Source organism: Danio aesculapii, chromosome 14, assembly GCF_903798145.1.
Source record: "Danio aesculapii chromosome 14, fDanAes4.1, whole genome shotgun sequence".
Classification (NCBI taxonomy): domain Eukaryota; kingdom Metazoa; phylum Chordata; class Actinopteri; order Cypriniformes; family Danionidae; genus Danio; species Danio aesculapii.
In genome coordinates, this window is record NC_079448.1 from 34,328,639 (window position 1) to 34,353,404 (window position 24,766).

Consider the following 24,766-nt stretch of genomic DNA (forward strand, 5'->3'; position numbering starts at 1 on the left):
ATTGGTATCAGCCGATAATCACATTTAATGACTCGATTGGTACTCGCCAATCTGGTCAATCCCATCAACCAATTGCAGGGGTTTGTTTTTGAGTTTACAAGCAGAGGAAGACGCACGTACACTCCCCTATGTTATGCATAGCCTACAGCAGCCACAACACATGAGGAGGTAAATGATGTGTGGGGGGTTGAGCCATCTATGCACTCGCGTCACACCAGCTAAAATATATACAGATGCAACCTGTTTATACAGTCTATTGGCGTGATTTGAGCTAATGATGCTCTCTTTGTTGCAACCATTGTATAGCCCCCTATCTAGTGTTATCCAACCTAATGACCTCCTGGAAGCTCCATGAGTCTTTCGCATATTCATAGTGGCTCTATGATCGCAAAAATTAGTTAAAATATCTGGAAATCATGTCAACGAGAGTGAATGAGCAAGAGAACAGATCACAAGTGGCACAGGGATGTTCTAAGCATTACATTTCTTAGGTTAAGTGAATAGAGCAGTGAAGATTTCGTGAAAGCAAATCCCTCCCTCTCTCTCATTGAGAGATCTGCAGTCAATAGTTGGAGATGAGCAAAATATTTGAATGGTCTTGCATGTATTTAGGCCTTTTTACATATAAGAACTGAAAGTTCTGTGTTTTTGAGTTTACTAAAAGCTGGCTGGAATTATTAGACAAGTAAAACTTTTTTTTATGAATAATTAATAATATAACTTCTTTTATTGCCCTAAACAGTGGTTCATTGGCAAATTTTCTTTTAGTAAAGAAGTAATGAATTTATAGGTTCGCATTTTAACTTCTTATGCATTGAACATGCGCTCCAAATTGTTCTTGATTGAGACATGTTAAATTCTTCTTTCATCATTTGCAGTGTTTCCAAATTACTTTGTTAGTTTTCTTACAAATTTTTGTATCTGCGTTAGATATATTATTTTCTGTAAAGCTGCTTCTGCTACATGCCCACACATAATGGTTAAAAGAGATGTGTTTAAGGCATTATATGCAGCATCCCTAATTTATTCTCTTAGGTAAGGAGAGATCTTCACTTAAGTATCATACGTAGAGGGAAAATGTGCTTAATGCATCATAAAGCTTGAAGCATTAGAATCAGTACTTAGTATCGGCCGATCACCATGACAAAGACTCAGTACTCGGTATCACCTGCAAAAATCCTGATCGGAGCATCCCTAATAGCAAAATTTTTTTATTCTAGATTTATTCTTTTGTTTTATTTTCGGCTTAGTCCCTTTATTAATCCGGGGTCGCCACAGTGGAATGAACCGCCAACTTATCCAGCATGTTGTTATGCAGCGGATGCCCTTCCAGCCGCAACCCATCTCTGGGAAACATCCACACACACTCATTCACACTCATACACTATTCAGCCTACCCAATTCACCTGTACCACAAGTCTTTGGACTGTGGGGGAAACAGGACCACCCGGAGGAAACCCACGCGAACGCAGGGAGAACAAGCAAACTCCACACAGAAACGCCAACTGACCCAGCTGAGGCTCGAACCAGTGACCTTCTTGCTGTGAGGTGACAGCACTATCTACTGCGCCACTGCGTCGCCTTTATTCTAGATTCATATATTAAATATAGCTGCAAGCAGCAATTATCGGGGCCACGCAGCCCAACGGACACATCATAAACAAGCACAGCAACAAGCTATAGAGCAACTGGAAAATTCGATAACATTTTGGCAGCATGGTCTGAGCCAAATATGGTGGAAATTGGGCTTATATTAAGGAGACACTTTATATTCGCTACAATATGTTTTTAACTGAAAAAAAATGACACTGCAAAACAGTATATAGATTTTGAATCCATAATGAAGGTTAAATACAGTAGACTGCAGCAATTAACAGTCTTTCAGAACATCTAGTAAACTACATCATATTTATCACGTTAATAAATAATAACATTAATATATTAAAAACTCTAAATATTGATTCTTAATTGATCAGATGTTTCTGTCAGCTTTTACTGTGAAAGTAAGGGAATATTTATTTAAATACATATTTATTTATAGCACCATCGCATGCCTTCAGGGGCAAAAAATAATTAGTATTTGGCAGAGATCTTCTATAAACACTCTTAAAAACTGGCACTAATATCACATTTAATGCATTTAACAGAAAAAGTGACATAATATTTTAAACTCTCAGAAGTGCACTGAGAGCATCAGTCCTGGAGATGAGGAAAGGGACACATATCCAGAGAGTAATGCATTTGAGCAGACCCCCATCCCTATCAAACACACACACACACGCCAAGAGGACTGCACTGCCGTCGCTATGGAGACAAGGGCACCAAGCTCCTAACAATTCTATTTTTGTAGTGTGAGAGATAGAAGCTCCCTGTTTTCCCACTTCTCCTCTCCAGCAACAGCTTCTTGTTCTCTCCACAAAATAAGGGAGTGCGGTGGGAAAAGCAGGTCAGCTATTATGTAATCTCACCCCTATAAAACTCATTTTACCTCTCAGTCAATCGCGGAGAGGAAAGAATACCAACAGAAAAACAAATGAGCAGGCAATGGCAGAAGGAGTGGTGCACCAGTGGCGCAGATTCAACTCAGTGGTGAATAAAATATGTATACTTGACTCAGACAACCTCTATTAAAGGGGGTGTTTACTGTATACAGTTTCTGCCAATCTTGTGTTAATCTTGAGCACACATAAAGCGGTAATTATTTTTAGTCTAAAGATTTAAAAAAAAATATTTTCCCAATTTTCCCAGAAAACAAAGGGGTGGGGTTGATTCTGAAAAGAATCAATTTTGAGGTGTTGAGAATTGAGAGCTGATTCCAAAGTTTCCAAATGTTTATATTTTATTATTTTGAATAGATATAAAACAGGTGGCTCAGTGGTTAGCACTGTCACCTCACAGCAAAAAGGTTGCTGGTTCTAGTCAAAGTCCTATTAAGGCAAATCATTTCACTCAGCAACCATCTTTGAAACGCCTCTTGGGCAGTTTGCTTGGGCATTCTGTTTGAATGGGGAAACATCAAATTCTACAAAATTGCTTGCCAGGCTTACGATTAAATTTCACATTAGGAATAAACAATAAAAATAAACAACAACGTCTCTTTAGTTTCCTCCTCCAGAGACTCGTCAGTCTATAGCGATCACTGATTGGCTTCTGTACTAGAAGGCGGGGCTTCATTTGTCATTTTAACCATTACACTTTTCCTGGTTCAAAACTATATGAGTGACACGTCTTGTGTATTCTATAGTCTTTGTTCTAGTTTACATGTTCTCCATGTTCTCCCTGTGTTTGTGTGGGTTTCCTCTGGGTGCTCAGATTTCCCCTACAGTCCAAAGACATGCACTATAAGTGAATTGGGTAAACAAAATTGGCCATAGTGTGTAAATGCGAGAGTGTATAGGTGTTTCCCAGTACTGGTTTGCGGCTAGAAGGGCTGTGTAAAACATATTCTAAAATAGTTAGTGGTTGATTCCGCTGTGGTGACCCCTGATAAATAAGAGACTAAGCCGAAGGAATATGAATGAATGAATTTCTAAAACATTTGTCACTGAAATGTCGGGAACAAACAAATGCACTTGTTTCTAATCTAACAAATCTTCATTGCTGCTTCAGAAAAACTACCTAACTGCACCACAATTATTTTAATGCTGGGTTCTACCTTTCTCACACAAACAAAAACACATTTCTTTGGTAACATTGTTGCTCTTGTAGTAAAAAACAAAATGTCAAATATTTCTCCAGCAAGTCCTGTGCATTGCTGCAGACAACTAACCAATTCCAATTCATGGTTCTGGAATTGATGGACTCAGTTCCGATAATCAATTCCTTATTGTAGCTGTGGTTCTTTTTCAATTCTTTCTTCTCAAACCTTTTCAGTAGTAAAAAAGCAATTAAAAGCTCGATCAAGCACATAATTTATAACATGCACGGTGCAAATAATCAGCAATACGAGTTCACATAGCCAGTGGCTTTATTTGGATGTTTCTGTTTCAAATTATGGAATGGTATTTGAATACCTTTTTTATTGAAGCAAATGGTGTGAAAGAAATGTATCTGATTCAGATAATCACTTGCAAGCAAGGATTAAATTAATTATTAGTTCTTTTAAAGATGAAAAGGGTCTTTTAAAGCCTTGAAAGGCATGGTCCACAGTGTTTTTTTAAGGCTTGGTTGTGTTTAGAAGATGCAAAGCAATGTGTGCTCATGCCTCATTTGTAGAAAATCACATAATTTTTTTATATATCTTACTTTGATTATATACAGCTACTCTGCTAACATGAAAACGGCTGTCATATTTCCTGGTTCCTCCGAAACCCCGTCCTCAAGAGGCTCTGATAGGTCAGATAACATAATGTGCTGGGATTCGCGGATCAGCTCCACGTCACCAGGAAGCGTCACGCGCCTTCAAGAATGTGCTTTTGCGCTGTGTAAACAATCAGTCAGAGAAGCTGTTAGCCGCAGCAGTTCGTTCTTGAATCTGACAGAAAATGAAGAGGATCTATCTGAACTTCACGCCTGCTGTCTAAAATAAAATCTGACAAGTATCTTTCACATTTATCCGTTGTAAGCATGTGTAAGTAATATGAAACGTTCCCATATCTTTTGCGAGTTTGTTATTTGAGATGTAGAACGCAGGGAAAGCGGTCACATAGAGAGACACTGCAGCGCTGCTGAAGATTGTGGCTGTTTACAGGGATTGAAGGATAAATATGAATTTGTAGCTAAATAGTTAACGCTGCTAAACATCATTTCCCGTTGTTTACATCCTTGCTACAACATACCGTTAACGCTAGAAACTGTGCCTGTAATAGATAAATTTTATTAAAAAAAAAAAATACTTACAGGTTGTGGCTCACAATCCACAGCCTCATCGTTGGAGGAGTTTTTAGCTGAATCCAGCACTAAACTGGGAGAGATTCTGGAAGCTGTCCTTTTGTCAAATGCTAGCTACATATATATTTTTATAATTCTTTGGAACATAATTAAATTAAATTGTAAACACTTCTCTCTTTGTGTCGTGTCCTTTGAAAGCCAAAAAACAGAAACAGAAGAAGCTCTGTAGCAGCAGGAAATAGCAGCATTTGGTCACCATTTTAGCTTTCTCTGCTATAACTTTACAGAGCCTCTGGCCGTGTGATCTAACTAGACCGGATGTATTTTTTTTAAGTCCCCAAACTTCGTTCGCTGTATATTTTGCTAAGCTAACTCTGTAAAAACCAATGTGTCTGTTTGCATTGAACTTTGAGCGTATTACATATAGAGATGTTCTTTATGTTCACACAGCTACATTACACATCAACTACAATTTAAAATATGATATCATAGTGGACCACCCCTCTAAAGCTTTGTTTGGCATAAAAATACATCATTAAGACTATCTCGGGTTTTTTTTTTTATTTGGGTCATGTATACCATGCGAATCTTTTTGAGTCTTTAGCAGTGTAAACCAAAAATATGTCAAAATGCATAAAGCAGCATTAGACCTCCACTTTGAACTCAATTAGTGTGTGTTATTTCAATTTGCACGGCTCTTCATGTTAAACATTGTTTATGTGCACTTGATACAAATTTGTGTTAATCACACACTCTCGATGGATGAGAGGATTTGGAAGCTCGAGTGATCACACTTCCAAATGACTCTGATCACCACAAACTCATTTGCTTGATATGACCGTCATCTTCACCCGATGACTAATTTAATAGAGTCAAGCTAATTTACAGGCCCCAGAATGCCACAGACACTTAGCGCCAGTGAGATATAGCACATATTAAATTAGAGCCCTGCCAACCAGCCAGCCGGCTCTGTAGACGCAGTATAGCTCAAACACTGACTGGGTGACGCTGCACTTGCTTACGGCCTAAATAATTCACACTTGCAGGTGCCCAGCAAGATGACTTCAAATGACACGAAAGGAGAAGAGAAAAAAAGTTGTTTTTCAGGCACTATGAACATCTGCCTAAAGTTGTTTCTCTTGTATTTGAGCTTTCCAGCTACACTGACTGTGCTCTCTGAAGAATTGTTCTCAAGATACAGTGGGTTTATGTCACTGCACCAACTGCATTTCCAATTTCAGGATAATACATTACTGATCCTTTTGACTCTTTTGACCACTGCAGGAACTATAAAGGTATTAAGCTGAAGCTGTCTATAAGTGTACGTACAAGGCAGAGATCTAAAGGAGGAGTACAAATGCACTGGAAACAATAACAACAGCAACTGTCAATGGAATAGGAGTAGACACAGAGTGGCCCCAAAAGGGATTTGGACACTTAGGGTGCACTTAAAAATGTCTGGGTGGCATTGCATTGGATGCAACATACTAGAGTTGGGTGATGTCGACCAATTTGGCATCGTACGATGGGTAATGTGCGATGGACGATGGCATCATCATCGTAGGTGGCGGTAAACTACTTATTTATAAATAGTTAATTAATTCATAGCAAATTAATTATATGTAGTCTACCGTTTAACTACCAGACCAGCATGGTTTTACCCATAACCAAATCATAAATAAATAAAGATAAGTTACACACAAATTACCACCTGTCAATCACTTTTTCCACGGGACCCTGGCATGAAAAGGCAGAATGATCTATGTCATTATAATGGCATCGACAAACTTGGTAAAAAAGGTGCACAACCAACAGTATCTGAGGTTTTCGCTAAAATTACTAAGTACAAGTTTGAAAGTGAAAGATTGAAGCAGTGTACTGATGCTGTGACACGTTACCTGATAGGTTAAAAAAACCGAAGAGTCGTTAGATAGAGACAAGATGAACTAAATATCCCGTTTAACAACTATATTGAGAAGCGATCCAGCGGTACAGCCTTGATGAACTGTCAAACATGCACTGCTCTCTGACTGCTGCAGCTCAGACGTGCAAATATGCTGCAGTACATGACTTTGTGTGGGTGTGTGTGTGTGTGGTCACATGATGTGCGTTTATAGTTTAGTCAGCGGTATAGTGTGGAAGGAGGGCTTTTCAGAAATGCTAGATGAAACGCCAGAGTGGATGTGGATCGTTCTCGTTCTGAAATGCCATTTTAAATATGAAACATATTAGTATAAATGGGGTCTAAGTATGTATTTTTCACAAGTGGGTTGGTGCTGCTATGGGGGCGGGGCGGAGGATTGCGATGCCAGCTCAGCATCGTGATGTCTATCGGCCATCTGTAATGGACGATAGCATCGTCTATCGACCCAACCCTACAATATACCAAACAAGGTATGACAAAAACAATGGTAAAACAAAAAAGTAGCAAAAACAAACTTAATTTAAATCTGAACTGTGTATTTTAGTTTTGACCGAATGATGAATTTTAAAGGAAGCACAAAGTTCTGCTCACTGTCCAAACTGAGAAAGTTTCAATAATGCACTGTAAAAAATGCTGGGTTCCACACAATTAATTTGTGTTGGCAACATGAAGGTATTAAGTTAACTTATTAGTTTTGACAAATATAAGTGCATTGAGCATTAAACAATTAAGTTGTCCTCAAAACACCCTAGAATTGTGTTGTTTCAATTCATTTTAAATAAATGGTTTCATTTGAAGCCAATGTTATAATTAAAGACTGCAACCCAGTATTGGGAAACATCCGTAAACTCTCACATCCACACTCATACACTATGGCCAATTTTAGTTCATTCAATTTACTTACAGTATAGCATCTGTCTTTGACTGTGGGGTAAACCCGGAGCACCTGGGAGTAAACCCATGCGAACACAGGAAGAACATGCAAACTCCACACAGGAATGCCAACTGGTCCAACCAGCACTCTAACCAGTGACCTTCTTGCTGTAAGGCAACAGTGCCTTGAGCCACTGAGCCACCGTGTTGCTCTATTGTCAGTTTTAAAAAACATTATTAAAAACAAAGTCATTTTTGTTTGATCACTAATTCTTTATCCATGCTAAAATGTAAAGGGGTGATGCAGTGAAGCAGTAGGTAGTGCTGTCACCTCACAACAAGAAGGTCGCTGATTCGAGCCTCGGATGGTTCAGGTGGCATTTCTGTGTGGAGTTTGCATGTTCTCCCTGCGTTCGCGTTGGTTTCCTCCAGGTGCTCCGGTTTCCCGCCCCAGTCCAAAGACATGTGGTACAGGTTAATTGGGTAGGCTTAATTGTCCGTAGTGTATAAGTGTGTATGAATGTTTCCCAGAGATAGGTAGAAGCTGGAAGGGCATCCGTTGTGTAAAACATATGCTGAATAAGTTGGCGGTTCATTCCGCTGTGGCGACCCCAGATTAATAAAGGGACTAAGCCGAAAAGAAAATGAACGAATGAATGAATGACTACGTAAAGGTAAGATGTATCTTGTTTCAGTTTTACATAAATATATCTGTTATGCTGAACGATTACCAAACATTCTTTCACCCATTACAGTTGAATTCAGAATTATTAGCCCCCATTTGAATTTTTTTTCTTTTCGTTTTTTCTTCTTTTCCCAAATGATGTTTAACGGAGCAAGGACATTTTCACAGTATGCCTGATAATATTTTTTCTTCTGGAAAAAGTCTTATTTGTTTTATTTTGGTTAGAATAAAAAGCAGTTTTTAATTTTTTAAAAAACATTTTAAGCTTAAAATTATTAGCCCCTTTAAGCTATATATTTTTTTCGATTGTCTACAGAACAAACCATTGTTATACAATAACTTGCTTAATTACTCTCTCCTGCCTAGTTAACCTAATTAACCTAGTTAAGCCTTCAAATGTCACTTAAAGCTGTATAAAAGTGTCTTGAAAAATATCTAGTAAAATATTATTTACTGTCATCATGGCAAAGAAAAAAAATTAGTTATTAGAGATGAGTTATTAAAACTATTATGTTTTGAAATGTGTTGAAAAAAATCTCTCTGTTAAACAGGAATTGGGGGAAAAAATTAACGGGGGGGCGGGGTGGGTAATATTCAGGGGGGCTAATAATTCTGACTTCAAATGTATATTGACATCTTATTTCCATAACTATTTGAAAACATTAAATTATATGAAACTCTTTACTTTGCATTTAATATACTCTATCTAAATAATATTTTAAATAACTTTTGAAAAAAAAATTTTGATGAAAAGACCAAAATTGTATGTCATATATCTCCGGAATCAACGTGTCCAAAAACTTTTCAGGGACCACTGTAACAGTCTAATCAAGTATTGCCTAATTCCCAACTTTTATGTCAGGTGAAAATGTGAGAGCATCTTCCAAAACACCAGTAGACTTACTGAAACCACTGTCCTCCTCTTTAGTGCCGTCGATGGTTCCATCTGCTTGGAGCTGCAAATGAAAGCCCTGTCGACTGTACAGCTTCGTTACGATCCCCTTCAGCTGGGGCTCTGCAAGGAGACAGAAGGTAGAAAGAGTGAGTGAGAGAGAGAGAGAGAGAGAGAGAGAGAGAGAGAGAGAGAGAGAGAGAGAGAGAGAGAGAGAGAGAGAGAGAGAGAAATAGACAGGGTTAAATAGGCATTGCCACAGTGACAGTGTTAGGGGCTGTAAAGCTCCTGGCTTAGCAAGAGCTTTCCATGGTCTACAGATTTGAGCCTGCATTACAAATAATAGATCAGACCACACTGACAGAGGAAAAGGAAGAAGAAAAAAAACTCTACATGTTGGAAAAGTCACCAGAGCCACCTCACAGAAAATTAGTAAGAGCTGCGATTTGAAGTATGCAGATGAACAGATCTGTATGACCCTTACACGGATCTGATTTGCTCTACTGGAAATAACCAAAACACTGTACAAAATACCAGATTGCATCAACATATCTGTGGTTAATAAGGCTTAATGAGCTGGTGGATCACGCTGTTAACACTGATTAACTTTCATCTATCATAGGAGATTATAAACGTGTGGTTATTAGGTCACATTTTATAATAAAAAAAAACGTAACATGCCCTCAATTTCAGTCATGAAAACATGAAGAGAGTTTTAAGCCTACTAGATGCTAATTCAGAACAAACCAAAATAATCTGGTACAGTACAGATTTCATTCACTGTACAGAGGCTTCAATAAACATTTCAAACATGGATATGAAGTTTGCATAAAGAAGCACATTCATGAGCGTGAAGGGCTGTTAAGAATGAGACTGGTTAATGAAGGCAGAATCACTGCTGTAAACAACTGCCACTGTACGCGCAAACTTCCACACTTCTGCTAAGGTGTCACATAAGGGTTATGTAAGACGCTGTCTGGGGAGGGAGGCAAAGTAATTAGGACTATGACAAGCTTGTAAACATTTGTGCTGCATGCGTATGTGGGATAGATAGATAGATAGATAGATAGATAGATAGATAGATAGATAGATAGATAGATAGATAGATAGATAGATAGATAGATAGATAGATAGATAGATAGATAGATAGATAGATAGATAGATAGATAGATAGATAGATAGACAATGTAATTTTAAATTATGTAAAATATTTCTATAGACTTCTGAACAGAATATGATCAGTCTTATGGAAAAAGTTATAAACTATCCACAGAAAGTACGTCCACTCTCATGTTAAATAAACATTTAATCACAATCAGTACAGAAATTATCATTAATAAAACACTCAAAAAAAAAAAAGAAAAATAAGAATCTGCTGCACAATTTGTCTATATGTGCCACTTTGAATCATCAGGGACTTGTCTTGTTTGCTACTGTAGTTAGCTGCTGTCCAATAACATGTCAAACCATAACCTGCTTAGTTTGCTTTCTATTGTCCCTCTGTCTCTGAAGGGATTAAACACACTAGAGAGCTGACACTGAATTACTATCAACAGAATATCTGTGAAATGGCAAAGTTTTACAGTGTTTTTTCTGGGCCAAAATGTATGGAAAGTTCTCATAGTTTGAGTTTGAATGATATCTCACAGTAAGGTGTGAAAGCATGCACTGTAAAAAATGAAAGGTTCCACTAGGCACGGGACGATAACCGTTTTCAAGATATACCGTGGTTTGGAAAAGCCAATGTTTTAAAACCGCCTAAATTTTTCTGCTATACCGTTCCTATGGTATTTTTTTTTCTCCTTTTTTTTAAGGCAACAGTATCTCCAGCGGAAAAGATATCCAAAGTATATTATTTAAATTGTAAAGTCTGTGTTTATGAAGCTAATGAAGACAGCAAAAGTCAATGATTCATTTGAATTATTCAGCCTGGCATGTTTACTATGCCAAAATGTTGTAAAAGTTTCTTAAAAATAAAGTATATTGTGTTAAAAAAAAAAGGGGGGGGGGGGGGGGAGCTTTAGTTTTTTTTACCCAGACATTTGAAAAGAACATATTTGAGCAGTAATCACAATACTTTTAGACTGATATTTTATCCAGTTATCATACTATCAGAATCTTATACCAACCCATGCATATGTTGTCACAAAACAAATTTATTAAGTTTTTAGTTTTTACAAATGTAAGTGGACTGAACATAAAACGATTAAGTTGGCCCCCCACCAAATAATAATACAATAATAATAATAATAATAATAATAATAATAATAATAATAATAATATAATAATAATATTAATAGATAAATAAATAAATAAATAAATAAGAATTGTGTTGTTTCAACTCATTTTAAACAAGTAGTTTGAACAAGCTGCAAAAGTCATTTTTGAGTGCATGCTGACTGACTTCATAAAAACGACGAGCAGTGAAATATATTGTTTTAAAAGTATAAACAGAAATGCATTTCAGTGATGACATACAATCAACCCTTAAATACACAAGTAACATCAGACCTGGTCGTCTCCTCCTGCGCTTTTTGGAGCCGAAAAGCTTGACTCTGGAGAAAACACTGAGTCGACTGGGTTTCTCGCATGTTCCTTTGGTTTTGTTCGGACTGCTCACGCAGCGGCAGGCGTTTGATTTCTCTCGCTCCCTCGCCTGCCTCTTCTGCCGAATAAGGGAGCTGGCGATCGCCGCAGCCATGGCCAGTTTGACGGTGCGACACCCAAAACTTTCAGAGGGCACAATCCGCTTGCCCACCTCCTCCACAACACGAGTTCGTTAGGGAAATCTAACTTGAAAGCTCACATCCAAGTCCTCATACACCAGTCACCGCCATTGTTCGTTAATGAAAATGACAGCTCGGAAGAAAAGAGTTATAAACTAACATAAGCTTTAACGCAACTACGTAGGTGACGGTACGCGCATCTCTATAACGTTCATTTTTTTCTTTAGAGATGAACTCCAGGAACGCCTAAACATTCAGTCGGCTGCAGCTACACGGCACCAGTCTCCAGATAATGTCACTATCTGGCCATTTCAGCTGATAACGGAGATGATGTTCCTCCAGAGCCCGAACGCGCGTTTCGCAGCATCACACGAACAGTCGGTCACAGCACACAGAGCAGAGCAGAGCCATGTGAGAGAAACACCTGTTAGCGATTCTGTGAGTGTGGGTGTGTGTGTGAGAGCGAGTTTGTTTTCAGTCAGTCTTCTGAATCTTTTGTAATGTAAATTAAGTCAGTGACTTCGAGAGCGACAAGTTATTTAATTTGACAGCTCAACCATGGCGGTTGTTAATTTCGGAAAAGGAAATCGACTCGACGTGAAGACAAAAACAGTTGTTTAGGTTATTTGTGGTCTCTGACTGCAAGTGCCGAAATCCGACTCATTCCTGCGAATCGGTTCCTTCGACTGGTTCAGAACAAGCTGAATATAGTGATTCTTTTTACGTTATGTAAAACAAGCCTACTCTATGGTATTTAATTAATGCATTTTATTAATGTGGTGTTTAACGTGATTGCATATTAAAACATAATAAAATGTAATTAATAAACATGTAGACTGATTATTTGCCCACATTTAAGCAAAAGTGTACCCTTAACATATTTTCAGCGTTTTTCTATCATTTTTCTATCGTGCTATTAGAATAAAACAAGTCAAATCCTAACTCTAAATGCTTTTAAAGGGATAGTTCACCCCAAAACGAAAATTAGCGGACTGTCTGGTTACAATGTCTGGTTGATCAATGTGATCAATTGATCAAGTTACTTTATTAATTCATAAGACCTCAATAGACCGTCAGAAGCAGTGGGTATCTTTTTCTCTCTCTCTTCTCTCTCACATACACATACATTTTTTTTGACTCTTGAAGTGCCAAGAGCCATTGATTAGCTTTTAATGAAACACCAGGACCACCATTTCAGCTAAAATTCTTCTTTGATGCGCCACTGAATTAAAAAACTACATCTTCATGGCCTGAGGGGGAGTAAATTAACTGCGCTTTTACATTTTGGGGTGAACTATCCCTTTAATATCAGCTCAGCCTACTCATCAGTTCATGGGTCCATTATAAATCTGTAATAATCGAATAGTAGCCTTTATTAAAACATATAATATTATTTGCATAATAATATACTTAATTAATCAATTAAGTATTCCCCAGCAAGCATTTTTTTTTAAATGTCTACTAGATGTCTAATAGATGTCTAAACATAGTCGCCTTGGCTAAAACAAGGCTAAATTTGAGCTGTCAAAATCTAATAGACGTCTAAGAATAGGCCAAAACTTGACTAGTCATCAAATTAACAGAAATAAATGACTACACATATAATATCTGTCTAATCTGTCTATTTGACGACTAGTCTAGTTTTGGGCTATTTTTAGACGTCTATTAGATTTTCACTGACAGCCCAAGTTTAGCCTTGTTTTAGTCAAGCTGTATACATTTAGATGTCTATTAGACGGTAAAAATTATTTGCTGAGGCCTATGTATTAGTTTTGCATTATGTACTTTATATTAATATAGATTATTATATATTATATATGATTATTCCGGCTGCTCGTCTGACATCAGACGGTTCTCGTCTCAGTGGGTCAGTTGTTGACTTCAGAATCGCTGTGACTCATTCGACATCATTTGAACTGATTCACATCTGAGTCGGATGTTTCGATTAACGATAGTGAATGAACGTTTTCTACAACAATGGTGACAATGTTGTGGATTGGGGCGGTGGGCGGAGACTGATATTGAACAACAAAACAACATTTTAGCATGGTACAGAAATATGTAATATGAGTTTTGAATACCAGAGCATATATGAGAAAGAGTGCGAGTGATCAATCTAACAGAGAGCCGAATCTATCGTGCAGCCTCTCCCATTACTAGACCCGCGGAGACGGAGATACAAAAATGACAGCTGTAAGTGAATTGGAGCTTTCGAAGACATATAAAGCTGAAGCGGCGCACAGGTGAGCATAACGTGTCTGACAGGTGTACGTTTCTCACCTAAAACATAAAGAATCGTGTAGAAACAACGTTTCGAGTCTCAATGTCCTGATTGGAGGAGTGCTGGTTGCCATGGCAGTGAGTTTCCAGCATGCGTGGCAAAAGCACAACTGTCTTCTGGCCCACTCTTAATAACATGCATTAATATGCATATTCATATTTGCACTGCATAATTTGTACATAACAGTTTTCTACATGGCAACAATACGTGACGCATGGACGATTATTTATAATCTATAATGGATAATAGGGAGTATGTTTGTTTTATTCATGTTTTTATTTGATCTAATTACTGAACGATAATATACTGAGAAACAGTGTGCTTGGATTAATCTGTGAGATTAAATCAGTCTCTTGCCAATTCTAACAAAAATTGCGTTAAATGACTGAATGAATGAACCTAATAACAAAACATCTTCATCAACTATACTTGAGATTTCAGCCCTCCAGACTCCTGCCCTGGTCGATCAACATATTATATGTTCAACAACAGCGCCATCTACTGTACAGTTATGACATTATAGGACGCAATAGCAGCTCAACAAGACGTTTGGACCAAAGACAAACATCAGATCAGCTTGATGTTATGTATGATGTTATATGGATAAATTGTATGTATTTATTTAACAATGTAAAGTTATTTAAAAAACAAACAAACGAAAAAAATAATAAAGCCAAGACTATCTGAATTCCTCATCATTAATATGTGTTTATTAGAATAGTTAAGGTCCTCAAATGTAATTCGGTCAACATTAAAAAAACATTTAAAAAATAAATTATGATAAAATATTAAGGTACACGTTCCTAAAATAAAAAAATAAAAAAATCATTTAATCTTTACACACACACTACAAAACCCTAAATAACACAAAGTGACTCAAATACATCAAAATAAGGTTTAAAACCAAGAATGAATTAGTCAAACAACAATTTATGTCATTACTTAACATCAGGACAAAGCCCAGGCTTATCTGCAGTTCAGCACCACGGACAGCACCACTGCATTACAAGCTCACACCCCAGACAAAAGTTCAGCAATAAAACAAACAACAATCAAATCCACACCGTTCATTCAAAAGACAATTCTCAATGCGTAATATACACTCCTTAATACCTAAGAGAAGCAAAAATGAAAACAATTCTTACCCGATGTTGATTTTCTAAGAGGAAATGTCATATTTCAGAGTTAAATAGTGGAAAGTGGGAAGACGGTGCCGATTCTCTGCAAGCAGTAGGATGTTTTCAAAGTTTTAACCATACTAAAAGAAATCCTAATAGAACTGTGGAGAGGCCGTCAAGGCGGGGCCAGCTGCATTCAGAAATCATTAATGGACATTAGTGACTAGCCATTACGACTTCTAAAGCGGTCATTAAAGATTCATCGGGAAGCGCTGTTGATCCGGCAAACACAGGGCGTGTGTTCACTAAACTGCAGTGCTCTGGGTCAAAATTGCAGGGAGAAAAATCGAACATGTTACTTCCTACTAGAGCAGAGCTTTCGTTCCTCTCACATTACAAAGAAACGGCTGTAAAGTGATCCTTTAATGCGTGGCGTAAACCAGTTATACCAGACCTTCCATTCTCCACTCAGAAGCATCTGCAGACATACGGCAAACATTAGCTGGGCTTTTCACTTCTGTTGTTCTGAACACGCCTGACAGATTTAACTTTGAACCAAACCTTCAGATGAAAGAGATTCAGCACAATTCTGTTAATAAAAACTACTGTAAAACCTGCTGGGAGTCCAAGAAAACATTCACGACAGCTCTTTGAAATACTGAAGTAGAAAGGCGCATTTTAATATCACATCTATACTAATAATAGCTTTGTGAAATTCTGTTTTTGTGTGTGTAGGCTACTCGGATCAAACTAAATCAGCTGTTGATGGTTAAGAAACAGATCAATATAAAACAGACAGATAATGAATATGTTCATGAGTGCAGTGGTAAAGATTACATCTCAGATGATTCTCCGTTACATCATCCTTTACCAAGTCAATGATCAATCATTGTCATCTTCAATCACAGCTTATTTTAATGTGTCAAAGATAAAAAAAATACAAAATTTGTCACTAATTTTTTCAAAAGCTATAGATTTGTACTGATTTTCACATAAAGGATATAATTACCTTACTGGTAAATTTAAGTATCTTTTAAAAGGATACAATGGCAGCTTTTGTATCTTTTTTTTTGTATCCTCCTGGCTGACTTTTGTGCTAATGTTATCAATCATTCATTTTCTTTTCAGCTTAGTCCCTTTATTAATCAGGGATCGCTATAGCATATGTTTTACGCAGCGAATGCCTTTCCAGTGACAACCCAACAGTGGGAAACACCAATACACTCTTGCAGTCACACACATACACTACTGCCAATTTAGCTTATTCAATTCACCCCTATAGCACTTGTCTTTGGACTTGTGGAGGAAACCGGAGCACCCAGAGGAAACCGACAAGGACACAGGGAGAACATGCAAACTCCACACAGAAATGCCAACTGACCCAGCCGGGGCTCAAACCAGCAGCCTCCTTGCTGTGAGGCGATTGGGCTACCCACTGCGCTACCGTGACTCCCCCCTAATGCTATCATTGAAACAAAAAACTGAAAAGTTGCTTGGAGTGGTGTCAGGAATGTAATTCAATCAAAGAAGTTGGTCACTATATATTTTTCTTAGAGTAAAAATGTATAAAGCATCATTTGTATGTTTCATTTTTACAATATGGATACAATTTTAATAGAGCAAAGTCCTGCATATCTATAGATAACAATAGAGAAGCACTGACTGGTAAATCACTGCCTCAAGTTCAGTTCATTAAGAGTTTGTCCACTAGATGGCGCAAGCGAATCATTTGCGCAGTTCATAATTTAGAAAAGAAGTGATTCTACTTGTCTGTTACGTTATTTAAATGGTAATAAAACAACAGATTATCAATTAAATTAATTACCTGTTATACCAAAATATGCAAATGTGAAACCTTTTGTAAAACTATAATAACAGGAAAATAAAATCTCACTGTCTTCATTTCAACATTTAATATTTAATTAAACATGCACATATGCTAATTCTTAATCATTAAATTTTATTTATTTATGTATGTATGTATTTATTTATTTAATTATATGGGTCAATGAGAAGATATCCTTTTTTGGTATGCACATCAAATTTAATATACAAAAATTATTTTAAGAAACAATAGTAAATGCAAGTAAAGTGTCTACTTTAATGTGTCAAATAACTTTGGTCAAAATAAAACACCAAAACGGGAGAAATCATCAAAATTAAGTATAACACATACATTTAAGTTAAAAATCAACAGCAAATTTATTCTACACTGTAATTTTTTTTTAAATATGTAATAATAAGCGAAGAGAATTTATTTTATTTATATTAAAAACTTTTTTGGTGAAAAATAGGTAAACTCTAATGTAAATTAGGGTATAGTGGCAAATTATAAAGATTTAGAATGACAATGAGTGAATATTGTAATGCTTACATATATTTTTTTAGACAAAATAACAAAAGCTGCATTAATACAATTTTAAATCTTGAAAACCCCTTTTCAACCCATATATTAATAGACCCTTTTGTGAAGTGACACTATGACATTGATTCTAAGCATTGACTGCAGTTGTTTGGCATTGGTCGGTAGATTACAGAGAGATTATCAAGATGTTTGGAATAGAGACAGAAAAGGCATCGTTATTAAAGTGCAAACAACAAGCACAGTGAACGTCAGGGCCGATCAGACGGAGCAAACAGCTTAATAGTAATGATAACAGATAACATAGACAGGATCTCAAGATGAAACCGAAAAACATTTCTGCACAATTACTGTGACTGCTGTCCTCTAAATGCACAGAGAGCATGAATAACTGCATTATACACTGAGCATTAGCTGCCTTTATCAGATCTACTCTGCTTTTACAACATCCTCAGGTGGTTCAAAATGCAAGATCTTGGTTAATGCCCCCTGCCTAATGGTGTTATAAAAAAGTGCATCTGTGCATTCAGTCTTTGAACTGCAGAAACATCTCATAGAGAGGCAGATCAGGATATTCATGAACACAGATTGGCAAGCCATTCAGACTTTTTATTCATTGATTTCAAAGGATATTCTTGATAACAAGATTTGAGTAGTTGAAATGCTAATTATTGATACCAGCAATGATTTTGACTTGCAAAAATGTAATTTTCTGATATCAATAATTGTATTTACATTAGGTAAAAGTCATTATAAATCAAATTTGATTGTTGATATCTGAAATGGCTAATTATTGATATCAGAAATACATTTTTAAATAGAAAATAGAATATGTCAAATGCAGCAAATAGAAATACTAAATGCAGCGTGTTGATATAACATTTACAGATATCAAAATAACGTTTTATCTAGAGACAACTGAATACTTGATGTCTGTAAATTTATTTTAGGAATTCACATTTTTAAAATGTGTTTATCATTAAAAATTATATTTCTAATAGTGAGGAACTAGTAACCTAGTGAAAATAAATTAACGATACTTTTATAATATAATAACTTTTATATACTTATTATACTTATATATATATATATATATATATATATATATATATATATATATATATATATATATTGCTCAGTGTAACACATTACATAAATAACGAGTAAAGAATCGCTTTCCTTAAAAAATTAAGTAATAATATTTGAGTTCCAATTTTAAAAAATGCAATAATAGTTGATTTTTACTTTGATTAATTAGCTTTTAAAAATTAAATTGCTGAAATAAAATTAAGGTTGTCACATTGAATCATGCACTCAATGAGAGAAGTCAATTTCTCTAACCACACCTAGGCCTGACTACTGCCACAGCTGTTGGCAATCAAGAAATCACTTAAATAAGTCCTTCCTGACAAAAGAGTAGACCAAAAGATCCTCAAAATCTAGACATGCAGAAATCCAAAGAATTTTCTAAACAAATGAGAAATAAAATTTCTGAGATCTACCAGTCTGGAAAATATTATAAAGCTATTTCCAAAGCTTTGGTACTGCAGCGAACCACAGTGAAAGCCATTTTCTACAAATGGAAAAAAAACTGTGAAGAACCTTCCTTGCAGTGGCTGGCTGACCAAAAATACCCAAAGAGCACAGCAAAAATTCATTTATAAGACCCCACAACAACATATAAAGAATTGCAGGCCTCAGTTGCCTGTGTTAAAGTGAGTGTTCATGACTCCACCATAAAAAAGAGACTAAGTAATAATGGCTTAGTTGGCAGAGTTCCAAGACGAAAACCACTGCTGAGCAAAAACAAACAAACAAACAAAAAAAAACCCATAAAGGTATGTCTCAGCTTTACCAGAAACCATCTTGATTAAATTTGTCTGTGTACCAAAGTATCCTGAATGAGAATATCTGGCCATCTGTTAATGACCTCAAGCTGAAGCGCACTTGGGTTCAGCAGCAGGACAATGAGCCAAAGCACACCAGCAAGTCCACTTCTGAATGGCTGAAGAAAAACAAAATAATGACTTTGGACTGGCCAAGACAAAGTCCTAACCTGAATTCATCGAGATGCTGTAGCATGACCTGAAAAGGTGTTTTATGCTCAAAAACCCTTCAATGTGGCTGAATCACAACAATTCTGCAAAAATGAGCTTGCCAAAATTTCTCCACAGTGCTGTAACAGACTCATTGCATGTTATCGAAAACGCTTGATTGCAATTGTTGCACTATTGTATTTTAATTTTGTGAAAATATTACTGTTGATATTAAGAATATATATCCTGTAAATGATTAAAAGTCAACACTTCTTGCCATTGTAAGAAATTTTGGATGTCTTTATTGTTGATTTCACAAATACGTTTCCAGCTGCAAGAAATGCCAAATCCAAAATGTTGATCATACATTACTGATATAAAAATTACATTTCAAATATTTAGTTAAATTCTTGATATCAGGAATTCACATTTTTTACTAGTAACAAATAAGTATTTCTGATATCAGGAATGTGATTTCGGTGAGTGACAACATTATTACTGATATCTAGAATGAACTTCTTTCTACTGGAAATGCAATTGCTTGAACTAAAATTGCCATTGTTACAAGTAGAAATCCAATTTTGGACGACATTTAAACGAGTCAGAATTTAATTGTTGATATTGAGAATTCATATCCACGATTTTATACAAAACAGCTTGCCACAGTCAGAGATTCAAATGCCTTGGAGATGAGGAAAAACCTACAATAGAGCATGTTTTATTGCATTCGATGTGCTACCACACACACACAGAAGTGGTAATTGTGCCGGTTTCCTGTGTGCTCCCGCTAACACACAGGCACACAGATGGCCATTCTGATCCTGTATTTCTCATATCAGACACCCTCAGAACAGCAGCCAAAGTGAATGACATCATCTTTCAGAGGCTGTGAGTGCCCTTAGTGGACACTAGATGGAGCTGATGTCAATGGACTTTGAGATGCATGGACTGTTCTGGAGAGCCAAGAGATTTTTGACCTTTGTGAAGCCAGCTGAGGTTGCGGTTGAAAGTTGTAATATTTAAAATATATATGTTTTGGCAGTCAATGATAATGCAGTCCAGCATGTTATAAATAAATAAAAACATTAAAACTAATCTGTAAGGCCTAATATTACATAATTTGATGGCGGAGGGTGTAAAATGATCAATAAACAAACATTTTATCAGTGTTCTTTTATTTTATTTTATATATATTTTCTACTACAATTTGTTTTAGCTATTTACTAACTACTTACTTACTATTTATTACTTATTTAATTCCAGCTACTTTAATTCCAACTACGTTATTCTAGCTGTTTAATGCAAATTAGAAATATTTTGTTGGTATCACACTATAATATATACATTGGTTAACCTTTATTCAACATACAGTATATTGACACCAAATATTTCCCTGAAAACTGGCATAAATGAATGAATCACAGAGGATTAATTGGACATTAACTCAAATTTACCTTTCAACAACAAGTGAAACCTACAGGGATTGATCTGAAAATGACAGAGCAGCGTGAGCAATGAGGATGAAGTAAGTGTTGTCCTGATGTGGCCCAGGAGCCCATGAGAGTCACAGCTGCTGAAAACAGGAGGTCTCTGAGGCAGGAGCAGTATTGGAGACAGCATACAGTAATAGTGGAATGGGGGAAGGGGATCATCATCCGCACCCCTCCACCATCCCCCATCATCACCCCATCCCCCGTCTGCTCTTCTCCTCATGCACTCAATAGCAAAACCTAATAGCGAAATGGGATTTTCAGATCATGTCCACAAGCAGGTGACCCATCACATACAGTCTGCTCTGAGCCGCTGGTGCAATCAATGCTAGGCGGTGAGATTTAAAAATAAAAATTGTAATGGTAAAGATGAAAGAGAGATTGGGGAATTAAATAATAACATGTGTGCAACAGAACGATGGGACATGTTTATCTTCATCAAAGAGTTAATGCAGAGACAATGAGAAAAAATAAAGAAAAACAGCAAAAGAAATATATGCATTTATATATATTAACTTAGATTCATCACAGTTTCTTATAGTTAATGCATGGTTAATATTAATAATAAACAAATAGTAATAAATTAAACATATATTATTTCATGAATAAATTATATTACACTTCCATACTCTCCGGCCACTTTATTAGGTACACCTGTCCAACTGCCTGTTAACACAAATTTCTAATCAGCCTATCACATGGCAGCAACTCAATGCATTTAGGCATATAGATATGGTCAAGATGATCTGCTGCAGTTCAAACCGAGCATCAGAATGGGGGAGAAAGGTGATTTAAGTGACTTTGAATGTGGCATGCTTGATGGTGCTAGACAGGCGGGTCTGAGTATTTTAGAAACTGTTGATCTACTGGAATTTTCACGGACAACCATCTCTAGGGTTTACATAGAATGGTCTGAAAAAGAGAAAATAACCAGTGAGCGGCAGTTCTGTGGGTGCAAATGCCTTGTTGTTGCCAGAGGTCAGAGGAGAATGGCCAGACTGGATTAAACTGATTGAAAGGCAATAGTAACTCAAATAACCACTCGTTAAAACTAAGGTATGCAGAAGAGCATCTCTGAATGCACAACACGTCAAACCTTTAAGTGGATGGGCTACAGCAGCAGAAGACCACACTGGGTGCCACTCCTGTCAGCTAAGAACAGGAAACTGAGGCTACAATTCACACAGGCTCCCCAAAATAGAACAATAAAAGATTGGAAAAATGTTTCCTGGTCTGATAAGTCTTGATTGCTGCTGCGACCTTCGGATGGTAGGGCCAGAATTAATGATAATACCACAGTGTACTTATCTTCTGATGGCTACTTCCAGTAGTATTATGGAGCATGTAATAAAGCGCGAATCATCTCAGACTGGTTTCTTGAACATGACAATGAGTTCACTGTACTCAAATGGCCTCCACAGTCACCCGATCTCAATCCAATAGAGCACATTTGAGATGTGGTGGAACGGGAGATTCGCATTATGGATGTGCAGCTGACAAATCTGCAGCACATGCATGATGCTATCATGTCAATATGGACCAAAATATCTGAGGAATATTTACAGTACTTTGTTGAATCTATACCATGAAGGATTAAGGCAGTTTTGAAGGCAAAAGTGGGTCCAACCCAGTACTAGTAAGGCGTACCTAATAAAGTGGAAAATGAGTGTACGTTTCTAGTTATATATGTGACCCTGGAACACAACACCAGTCATTAGTGTCAAGTTGTCAAAACTGAAATTTATATTTCACCTGAAATTTGAATAAATTTGAATAAACTTTCCATTGATGCATACTTTGTTGGGATAAGACTGTTTGTTCAATATTTGAATATCTGGAATCTAGGGGTACTTAAAATTGTCCAGATTGAGTTAATAATGAAAAACTGTTATAACATAATAACTATAAAGTAGGAAATGCATAAAATATAGTTATAGAACACAAGCTGTATTTAATATTCTAATTCACAGATTTTGACCCCAAGGTTTTTTTTTTCTTGCTTTTGCCAAAAATGCACCTGTGAAATGTAAGAACTTTTTTTTGTCCCAAGTCACACACATATACATACAGAGTTATGTCATAAAACTAAAGTTATGTTGTCATAAAACAGAGTTATTCCAATGATAAGTCCTATTCAATGTGCTTTCAAACACATCACCAACTTATGCCGAGTTCAGACTGAATGATTTTAGCCCCGATTTTGACTCGCTGACAGGTTTTGAGAAATCACAGGCAAACCGGTGATCGTTCACGTGAGTAACAATCACACAGTGTGAACTATCAAATATGCGGTTTGAGAGAATCACGATGAGTCGCTGACACCTGTGAGATATTTGGATTCCTAAATATCTGGAGCTGTCGGCGATTCAAATCATGCCGTGTGAAATGTGTTCTGATTGATAATAACATTGACGATTACCTACAGCCAATGAGAAAGCAGCGTCTACTAGTGTGGTTATCTGCAGGTCAGCGGGAGGTTGGGTTTAAAAGTTTAAAAGGCTTCTTTTTAGTCTATTTGGACCCAAGAAATGGAGGAAAACTAGTGTAAATTTGGCAGCAGCACTTGTGTCTGTTTGAAGTGTCATCTGAGCAATACCACAACCGGCTGGAATGAGAAAAAAAGTTGAAGAGATATAGCTGATTCCCTTTTAAAACCAGGTGAGCAAAATAAGTACATTTTCTACCGCACTAAAGGCTTCTTTCTCATTATGTAGTTAATAACAAAAGATATACTACATGACCTTGCGTTGTTTCCATGTCACTTCTTGAGTATGTTTGGTTAAGAGGCATAGTTTTCGGATTGAGATGAAGTTGTTAGTTAATCTTCCTATTTTAAAGTCATGCAGTGTGAAACCCCCTACTGCCGATCCATCTTGAAGTGTAAACACAGCAGCAACGAAACACTTCCCCAGATAATCATGCAGTGTGAAAACATCTGTGACACGACAACTTTGAAAATCCTGCAGTCTGAACTCAGCATTACTCAGCAGGTGATTGGGTGCTGTCACCTCAGCAGCGACTGGCAATGAAAAAGCTTAATACATCATAAAGTCAACACAGGCCCAGTAATCAGGCAGTCGTGTCCTCATTAGACCATCAGCAGCATTAGCAGAGGTGAACAAGAGTCCATCGCAAACCAGCCGGCTGATTATTCACCAACAAACAACTTCGGCTAATTTCATTCGGGGCCATTGGGGAATCCCATTTAGCTTGAGGAAAAGCACACACTCCTCTCCAGCACTCTGGAAAACAGCATCGCTATTGTGGCTCCCGATTCAGAGGAGCAGAAGTGTGCAAGCATCAATAATCAGAGAATCAAGTAAGGCAATTACAGGAGTCCACTTCACATCGTGAGGACACTTTTCCTGAGAGCAATCACAGCAGATAAAGGAGTCACTCTGACATCACTTTACAGGCGAGTCATGCAAAAAAAGTTGAAAGTTGAAATAAAAAATTAAATAACAAGAAAAGTTAATTTCTAACTGGTCTCCCAAAAGTTTGATATCATGCAACCACAACACAAGTATACAATGACCAGATGTCCTGTTT

The 24,766-nt window shown here is 36.8% G+C and overlaps 1 protein-coding gene across 4 annotated transcripts in view; it reads right to left on the reverse strand.

Annotated features, from left to right (window-relative positions):
• fgf13a (fibroblast growth factor 13a) overlaps positions 1-24,766 on the reverse strand; it is a 229,078-nt gene that overhangs the window by 59,611 nt on the left and 144,701 nt on the right. For 2 of the 4 annotated variants that reach the window (XM_056472339.1, XM_056472340.1), the window contains exon 4: positions 9,217-9,327. In XM_056472339.1, coding sequence (XP_056328314.1) covers positions 9,217-9,327 — 111 coding nt within the window. Of the gene's footprint in view, positions 1-9,216; positions 9,328-11,715; positions 12,345-15,356; positions 15,460-24,766 lie in introns of those variants that run through there. The other 2 variants (XM_056472342.1, XM_056472341.1) reach the window with 2 other exon arrangements.